Source organism: Brassica oleracea, chromosome C5, assembly GCF_000695525.1.
Source record: "Brassica oleracea var. oleracea cultivar TO1000 chromosome C5, BOL, whole genome shotgun sequence".
Lineage (NCBI taxonomy): Eukaryota > Viridiplantae > Streptophyta > Magnoliopsida > Brassicales > Brassicaceae > Brassica > Brassica oleracea.
In genome coordinates, this window is record NC_027752.1 from 41235965 (window position 1) to 41245708 (window position 9744).

The 9744-nt window shown below is 38.1% G+C and overlaps 2 protein-coding genes across 3 annotated transcripts; one reads left to right on the forward strand and one right to left on the reverse strand.

Moving 5' to 3' along the window:
* Nucleotides 1–282: 282 nt before the first annotated feature.
* On the forward strand, nucleotides 283–1075 carry LOC106292625 (chaperone protein dnaJ 11, chloroplastic-like). The gene has a single exon (XM_013728247.1). It carries the CDS (start codon nucleotides 405–407, stop codon nucleotides 888–890), a length of 486 nt encoding a protein of 161 aa, XP_013583701.1. The 5' UTR covers nucleotides 283–404; the 3' UTR covers nucleotides 891–1075.
* Nucleotides 1076–1246: 171 nt separating this feature from the next.
* On the reverse strand, nucleotides 1247–7375 carry LOC106292521 (enhancer of mRNA-decapping protein 4-like). Of its 2 annotated transcripts, none has more exons than XM_013728124.1 (12): nucleotides 6493–7375; nucleotides 6331–6380; nucleotides 6084–6240; nucleotides 5784–6002; nucleotides 5307–5435; nucleotides 3637–5163; nucleotides 3126–3485; nucleotides 2915–3034; nucleotides 2624–2794; nucleotides 2371–2535; nucleotides 1922–2041; nucleotides 1247–1839 (listed from the first exon to the last, which is right to left on the reverse strand). In XM_013728124.1, exons 1-12 carry the CDS (start codon nucleotides 7168–7170, stop codon nucleotides 1540–1542), a joined length of 3996 nt encoding a protein of 1331 aa, XP_013583578.1. In that variant the 5' UTR covers nucleotides 7171–7375; the 3' UTR covers nucleotides 1247–1539. The 2 variants fall into 2 exon arrangements, with proteins under 2 accessions (XP_013583578.1, XP_013583577.1); XM_013728123.1 differs by having other exon boundaries at nucleotides 3126–3506; nucleotides 6493–7374.
* Nucleotides 7376–9744: the final 2369 nt, after the last annotated feature.

A 9744-nucleotide genomic window follows, 5' to 3' on the forward strand; every position in this document is an offset into this window, starting at 1 on the left:
AGCAGTAGGTTTTACTAATCAGCAAAGAAAGTTAATTTAGTATCTCTTATATTTTTTGGTTGACATTTCTCTAAAATTTTCAATAACAGCTAGAATGAACAAACCCGGATTCTAAAACCAAGTAGTATATTTTTCTAAAAATTAAAATATTAAGAAAATAGCAACGAATATTCTTCTTCTTTTTTTTTTTTGGTTAGCAACGAATATTCTAAATTAACAAAATCACACAAAAACTTTTGGACTCTGAGCTCTCTCCTCTCTATAAATAAAGGTAATATTCTCAATCCCTCTCTCCTTGTGATTCATATCTTCTTCCTCAACACGAACCTCTCTGCTTTGCTTCTTTTCAAAAAGATTCAATTTCTTTCGAATTTGCCCCTCTGGTTATAATCTAATTACTTAAAATGTCTGGAATTCTAGTTTATTCCGCCGCTAGCTCCCTTCGACTCTCGCCGGGAAATAGCTTTCTTGAGTCGAAGAAGACAGTCGGATCTCGCAACGGAAACGCACGGTTTCCCTCCGGAGCTACGTCGGTCAGGGCTTATACGCAGCAGACATTCAACGCCGAGCCAGCTGTAACGGAATCCGTTCGCCGGCGAGCGTCGAGCCTCTACGAGCTGCTGAAAGTCAACGAAACGGCGTCGCTGACGGAGATTAAGACGGCGTACCGGAGCTTAGCGAAGGTTTACCATCCCGATGCGTCGGAGTCTGACGGGCGAGATTTCATGGAGATCCACAAAGCTTACGCGACGCTGGCGGATCCGACAACGAGAGCTATCTACGATTCGACGCTGGTAACACGGCGGAGACGGGTTCACGCTGGAGCTATGGGTCGAGCGGGTCGGGTGTACACGACTACCCGGAGGTGGGAGACGGATCAGTGTTGGTGATTTTTTTGCAGCAGCGAAAGGGCACTTTTTGACTTCATTTTCCCCTTTGATAATTTTTTTTTTTGTTTTCCTTTGTCATATCTTTGGAAAATTAAAGGGGAAGTAAGTTGTATGAGCCTTTTATTTTAACTCAAGAAGAGACGTGTATATTATTTTTTGCTTCATGCTGTGAATTTTGCTGTCAATTAATTACATCACAACCATAACTTTTAAAATTTAATTCAGGAAATAATTTAAGATATTTTTTATAAACTAATAATAATCATATTTTATACTATAATTAATGAAATTTTGTAACACACACTTACACTGTAAAGAACAGAAAAAAAAAAAAGTTGTTAACACGCACTGTAAAGGACAGGAACAGAAACAAATACGTGCCTGTGTTTTTGACTGAAAACCTCCAAAACATTGGTTTGGTTTTTACATAAAGATCAACTTGAGGAAACGTATATGAAACAACCAGATTATACACTTAAAAGAAAAATGACAAGGAAAATACAAAATTCAAACCAAAAATGAAAAGATCATCAAAAATCTGACAAAGGTAGAGAGATACACAGACACGAGTAGAGATTGTTGTGTTCCTATGTTTTCTTTTTATAATAAGCAACGAACAAGGCGAAAGAGAACAAAGCGAGAGAGGGATTCATTTGCAGGCCATAAGCATGGAGTTTATCACGTGCATTATAAGTCTTGTGGCAGAGACGTCGCTGCCTGGTGTGTTGCGGTGGTGGTGCAGAATCTGATACACTTGCTCAAAGATTGGGCGACCATGGACAGCAACCATCGGGTCTGATGGGTTAATTGCTGCAACCACATCGGTCATCCATGCAAGCTTACGGGATGAGTCCTTGCTGATGTCAAAGGCTAGCTGTTGCAGCAGTGACAGAAGAACGCCTTGGCTCAGAGGAAGCGGGTTCATCGCCAGTAGTCCACGCAGATCCACCTGAAATTGGCAAAAACCAATGTCATGAGATTAAAACTGAAGATAATGAGAAATTTTACAATTGCGCAAAATTAAATTTCACCTGTGAGCAGAGCCATGATACTATGGAGACATCGCTTCTATATAAAGCTGAAGTAAATGATTCTTCGTATTTGCGTTCCAATATCAACCTTGATAGTTCTGTTATTGGGTCTGCTTCAACCTGAAAGGAATAATATGTTGCGATTGTCAAAAAACTCAGACAAAGATATCAACTTGGGATTCTTCTAAGATCCATTAAATAATTCTCTCTTCAATCACTCTTTGGACAACAGTGAACAAAACGATGCAAGGTCCTAGACCAATTCTATATGCTTACTTCTACCTAAAATTTCCTTTGGTAGCACTCTAGCTAAACCGAATCAACTATGATTGCTGAGCAGTTACAATTAGCTACATGCCACCTAGGGTAATTACAATGCTCCTACAGTAGACTAACACAAGGCTTATATCACATTCATAGTTATGATTAGTTCCAGAGATGTGACAAACCTTTTCAAGAAGAGCACCCAAAGGTCCACTACTTCGTTGAGAAACCAAGGTGTTTGATCCACTAGAATTTGCTCCAGCGGCGGCGAGAGCTAAGCGATTCCTTTGGCTCTCCGCTAATTCACGGCTCAATGCTTGAGCAACTGACGACGCAGAAGTAATGGTTTCCTGTAGATCATGTAACCAGTTCAGCAAGTGGAATAATCTGTTTCGATCTTGCAACCATAATGGGAAGAAGGATGATTTTCCATCATACCTTTAAAGTATGAGCAAGTTGGGAGTGTCCAGCGTCAAACCGTTGTTGGGCTGCGTTTGTGTGCTCGGCCATCCCTTTCTGGAAGGCTGCGTCTACTTGCTCAAACATGGTCTTGCATGACCTCTCAAAGGAAGGTATGAGCGAGGCCTCCAGACCCGACCTAAGAGCTTCCTGACAATTATAAATGGTAGAAATATAAGAGATCAGTTCAATTTTCGCCAAGCTATGATGCAGTTAAGACTTGCAGTCCGTCTACATAAGTGATTTTAAACATGCTGAATTCCAATTTACCTGGAGGGCTTGCCTGCCAGATGTCTGAAATTGGGTTTGAATTTGCTTAGTTATGGTTGCCTCAAGCTTTGAATTAACAGATTTATCAAGCTGATTGACTGATTTGTCACCAAGTCCTCTCTGTACAAAAGAAAGAAAAAAACACTTTTTTCAACAATACAATAATACAATTTGAAAAATCAACTCTACCAATTAGAAGTAAAATTTGAACCTGGAAGGACTCTGTGACTGAAGAAGATACAGTTTTTTCAATAGCTGGTGACAACGCACGAGCTATGGCTGGAATATTTGTAGCAATCTCCTTCTTTATCGTTTTCTCAAACAATGCATTTAACTCTTTGCTCATGAAGTTTGTCACTGCATTCACAATTTGCTGTGAATTGTCACGCATTGCCTTTTCATTCTTAACGATCTCCTCTTGTAAGCGGGCCCACAGAGCATCAGCATTTGACTTGCTGGATCTCTCAATCATTCTCCCTATAGCCACTTCTAGTCTTTTACCTTCTTTAGTGACAGGGCCATTGACAGCATTGGACAGTTGTCTCTGCATCTCCTTCTGTGAAACCATCATCTCCTTCTGTGAAACCATCATCTGCAAGAGAAATGCAACTTCCATAGAAATTACAATCCCGATTGCTACAAAGGAACATGTTCTATGCCAAATCATAGTAACCGCAAGTTAAGCAATAGATTAATTATTAATGTCAAGATCAAAATGTCACCTGATTCATTGTTTCTTGCAAAGCTAAGATAGGTTGGCTTGAACTCTGAGTTTGCTCATTGTAGGTATCAGCCAAATTAGCAACATTTGAGGATGTAGATGACAATCCGGGACCCTGTGAGCTTTTGGACTTCTGTTTCTTCCCTTTGTTTGTAGCGGCTGACTGTGGAAGCCCAATTGATGAAACCGACTCAGGAAGCTTTCCAGACACATCTCTCGATTCAAGATTATCCCCAGCTTGTACAGACTGTTCATAAGCCTTAGATTCCTCTAACTCTGTACCAGGATAACAGTCTCTTGCCATCTCAGTGCTCAGGTTCGTAGTCTGTGAGTAAAAGATTTTTTCTGTATTTACTGAAGTGCGATGCTCAGTTTCATCACTGTAATTGATTTCACCATTCTGCGTCGAACTTGATTCCCCTACTTCTTTTACCTCAACTTCTGTGTCTCTTGAATCAATATTGACGTCCTGGATATTTGCATCTCTATCCCTTTTGTCTTCAGTGGTAATGGAAGCTTCAGCAGACGAAACGCGCATCAAAAACTCTGAAGGAGTTACAAGATGCGTGGGGTGCTTGAAGAAAGCTTGTGGGGTTCGCATCCCAGACACATCATCAGCAGGCGTAACATCCTTGTCCTTGCTTCTTGAGCTTTCCTCCAAATTTCTTTCTTTAACAGGATCTGCTTGCCTATCAACAGAATATACAGAAGGTCCTTGACCACCGAGTTCATGATGTGGTAGCATTGGCTCAATAACATCCACTGGAGTCTGATGGCCACAAAGTGTACTTGATAGTCTGGGACTTAGAGGAAGCTGGGGTGAAGTAGCATACGCCGACCCTGCAGCACTGGTCTCAGATAGCAGCCCAGAAGCTTTAGGCTCGCCGTTGGATGAAACAAGTACTGGTGCTGTCGTCTCCACAGATGCAGAACCCGCCAAATAAGTCGAAGTATTAGCACCTTTCGATCTATTCACTAAAATAGATGGTTTAGGCACTGAATCAGCTGAAGGTAAATCTGTAAGCTTCATTCCAGATGGTTTTGATATGCCTTCAACCAAATTAGCCTCCCGCGAAACACTAGAATCTGACTTCTCCAAACCCACACTCTCCTCTATAGGAGGAGGCAAACACAAGCATAAGTCTAATGTATACTGCTGGATTGCTTGCGTCTGAACACAATAAACCTTAACAACGGCTTCTTCTGGAGGATCATTAGTCCCGATAAAACTTAATATCGGCATAGTGACTGTAAACTCAGACAAGTAGTCCATCCTTGTATCAGCTGGAGATGAGCCATAGTCCAAATGCACAGCATATATGGCGTTCCTTTTCGCATTTGCAAGCAAGAGGAGGCCTGCTTCAGACAAGGCTATAACTTGGTTGAAAAACGCCATCTCCGCTCGTGGCTCAGTTGAACTTTTCAAATCAAGTTTCTGAGTACAATTCCATGACTCAGATTCAGCTGGCAGGAGCCATCCTTCTTCTCCAGTCGGGACCCAAATCTTCATCTCTCGATTTAGAGGACCCTGCAAATATTGCATACACAGACAGAGTTAGCAACTAAGCACAAAGATAAGCTATGTTATAAAATGTAAATTCAACACAGCAAATTTAATTTCGCATTAGACAAGACTAAAAAAAAATCGGAATACTGGTACAAAATAATTACCCCAGTGATGAGAATGACGTGATCAGATCTCTCAGGGGATGTCACAAATGTTGCCGAATTGACTGGATGGCCATCATGAGGTCTCAGAACTGCAACTGGTTGGGCCTTGAAATCTTGCCAAATCTTAACCTGGTAAATATTATGAGGACAGCGAGAGTAAGATTCTCTCTCACACACTAAAACACTAACTACTGCAAAATGTGACCGGTTGAGAAGCGACAATACAGAGTGCACGTCTGAGATGAAACTAAGCCAATGTCCCAAATTCAGAAATGAGCTAGAACTGTAATTGGATGTCAACTTCACTAGCATAACAAAGGTAAACAGGCTGATGGGTTCCACTTAAGTAAAATTCACCATTCCAATACGATGTGTAATCAGTTTCAACCCCTAAGTTAATTCATCTTTAGAAATAATATTAAGAACAAAGATGATGGAAATAGGATGACTCGAGTGAAGTATAAAACAAATACAAACCGTGCCATCAACAGAAGAAGAAACGAGGCGTGTGATCATCCACTGGCACATAGATAAATCTGTAACCTCTCCATCGTGCTTGCCAACAATCTTTACACCGTCAACCAATTTATCAAGGTGGCACTGAATCGGAGACTCAGACGAGAATACTTCACCTCTGCCAACTTTGGTAGTATCAATTAGGAGGACGTGTTTACCAATTGAAACCACCAAAATTTCCTGGAAAAAAAATATGATTTTAGGCAATCAGAAAGTGTACACGAAGAAACATATGCAACTAAAAGAAATGTTTATCCATACCTGTTTGTGGGAGTGCCAACAAACACGTGGATGTTTGGTGTCTTCCTCACCAAGTATCTGAAGAGCAAGGACAATCTTTCCAGTTATCTGGGGGTCATCATCTCCCTCAGACCCTTCAGATATTTTCCACACGAAAACTTTTCCATCTAAGCTAACACTGTTTTCAGAAATAGAAAAAGCAGACGGTAAGGTGGTCTGTAAAAAACGGTAAATCAAAAAAGGAAGCATAACGAAAAAGAACACAAACCTAGCCAGGAGATGAACATCATGAGCAAAGAAGGCCATGTCTGTCACTCGCTGCACACACACAACAAACACGAGGATATAGTGTGAGTTAATAAAAGGAAGCTAAAACCATATGTATACAAAGATTATAGATTTTATTATTATTATTATTATTATTATTAACCTGAGAATGGCCTCGGAATAAAGCTCTTAAAGCGGTGTTAATATTGAGAACACGAATGTTTCCTCCTTTCAATCCATAGCATATGTAGATCTTGTTCACTGCGATTTGGCGACCCACAACGAGCTGAGGATCCGACCCGTATTTGGTAATCGGAGTAACCTCAAGCTGAGGCTGAATCTCGCCGTGTAACCTCACGTCGACATCGTACACAGCGTGTTCCCCGCTCAACCGCCTCCCTCTGGGAAGCTTACAGCTCGGCACGCGAACAGGACTCGAAGGAAACGAGCGGATCTCGTGCGGACTCGCCACGGGAGCCTGATGCTGCGGCGGCGGATCTTGATTGGTCGCGCCGTTGTTGTTGTTGTTGTTGAGGAGAGCCAGGATGTGTGTACCGGGATTGTGATTAGCACTAGCACGCGGCGACGGCGACTGGGGGAGATTCAGAGGCGGCGAGGGGAAAGGGAGTGATCTCTGTTGTTGGAGAAGGCTACTCGAAGAGGAAGGCGCGGCCTCCTGTTGCTGCGGCGGAGGGGGGTAGGGCTGCTGAAGAAACGGACCCGCGGGGGGAGGATACGACGCCGGCGGCGTGGGGAAAGGACTCGACGAAGGTTTGAAGAGAGTACCGAGATCGAACGGCGGAGGATTGTTAGGGTTAGGGTTTCCAGGTGAAGAGGCCATGGATTTGAGCAGATCTAAGATCTACGAAGCTAGGGTTTGCGAAATCGATTGATTAGATGAAGGAAAAGAAGAAAGACTCGGCGGATCTGATAGTCACAGACTCAGAGAGAGAGACGGTGAAGAAGACTTGATAGTGAGAAGAGGAAGAGAACTTTTGGAGACTTAACTTTTTATGTTAATGAATTGATAAATTGATCTAAGATCGCGATAGGCAATGGGAGGAGGTATAGTCATCGGTTTTAAGAATGAACTAGATTAAGATCCGCGCCTTGTATGTATTTTATGTTTTTACATATATAAATATTATATATATAAATTATTGTATGTATTTTATGTTCTTACATATTATGAAATAATAAAAATATATTGAATAATTAAAAGTCAATAACTATTACTAGTTAAATTGGTGCGAACGTATAAATCAATTTTATTAATCCAAACAATTTTTTAAAAAATTTGATAGAATATGTAATTAAATTTAAATGATATTAACATACATAGTATATTTTTAATATTAATGTCTATTAAATGATACTTTCTACTCATATGTTATTTTTATCATGTGTATCTTTAATAGCAAAAACTTTAAATTATTGTTAACAAAATTTTCATTGTGGGATTAATAATTTTAGTAATTTATAATTTTAAAAAAATTATCAATGTTAGTTCAAAACTTTTATCAAAAACAATTATTCAAAGTAAATTTTGAAACTAAAATATTTATTTATTCAATATGGTTTATAGTTTAATTTAGAATGATATATATACATATATATTTTAAATGTTAATGATTAATTAAATTAGACTTTTACTTATATGATTTTGTAATCATTAGTATTTTGTCATAACAAAAATTTTAAACCATGGATCGTAAAATTTGAATGTGAGACTTTTAACAGTTTTAGTAATTTATAGTCGTTTTTTAAAATTCAAAATATAACATATACAGAAAAATCTAAATCTAAATTTTTATAATATGGTTATTGTGATTTTTTAATTTTAATAGTTTAAAATTAAACAAATTTGATAAGATACATTATTTTTTTTATCAGATCTTTATTATTCAAAATCATTAATTGTCATATATATTTTAGCCACATTAGACAATTCCGTAATCTTTATTTAAGGAAATAATAAATGATATTAATAATGAATTTATTGTTAGTTTAATAAAAAACTTATTATATAATTAGATGGACCAACCTATTTCTCTAATAATTCTAAGAATTATCCTAATGATGACACGTGACTACAAAAAGAAGTTGTAATGTTTCACAAATAATATATAGGTGATTTTTCTGGTATTAAATTCATATTTTAATTCGCTCGATTATGTTTTTGTTACTAGGCCTTTGTTTCTATTTATGGGTCTTATATAACCAGCCCACGTCTAGCCTGAATCAGTAGTCTTTTGCATCTTTCTCTTACATATACACTTGCGGAACATACTTGTTATTTGCTAGTTTAGCAAGGGGGAGTATCGATCAGTAATCAAATTTAAGCTCTTACTAACTGACCATTACAGTATAAATGAATGACAATAATTACACATAAATATATATATACTAGTGGCATGCAGTGTGCTGTTAGTTGATGTGTTATGTAGATGGGTTAATTATATGTGTTCTTGGTGAAGCTCGAAGTTTTGTCGAGATTTCTTCTTATTTAAGTAGTGGTGTGATTTAATTTTTTGTAAACAAACATTAAATGTTAAGTAAGTTGTAGTCTGTTTGTTAAGGCTTCGGGAATAGTCTGATATTGTGATGATGGCTGTGCTCCTGGTGTTTTAATTTTCTTCACAATTGCGGGCCACCTTGAGTATGAACCAACAATTTTCAATGGTAATTGTGAAGCTAATTTACGGTGTTATTGTCTCTGTTCTGTTTACACATGCAATGGAAATTAGTGTATGTTCCTTTCAAAAAAAAAAGAAGGAAATTAGTGTCTGTTTAGCTATCTTTTTCTGTAACATTTTTGGCTTTTAGAAGATGATATTTAATGGAGGCTTGGACTGTTTTAAAATAATTGCTTATGGAGGAAGCCATGTCGTTGTGGTTGGAGAATGGTGTCTCATCGGTTGAGATAGGTTGACGCCCCGGGATTGTGAAGATCATTCCACTCAGTCTTCCTGGCGCTTAAACTTGAGAAAAATATATAACAGTAACATTCATTATTTTTAAAGTTCAAAAAAATTCATTATTTTTAGGGAAAAAGAATAAAACACTCACATATTGTTCCCTTGCAATCATTTTAGAGATTCTTGTCCACTTAGAATGAATATTAATGTTAGCCCCATTCTAACTCTCTAGTTATACGGTTAATCATTTTTCAAAAAAAAATTATACAATTATTTTAAAAAAAAAAATTAATTATAAACATTTTTTTTTTGTTAATGTTTTTTTTTATATATATTTTTTTAAATAATAGTCTTCCTCCCTATAGTGGGACGTCAGTTTTCAGAAAGCAAATAAAATTTTTAAAAGAGACACATGTGAACGAAAGCTTTAAAGCGATAAAGTTAAGACGTCGTTACGGCTGGAAGTACGTAAACCAAGTAACAAGATGAGACTCCTG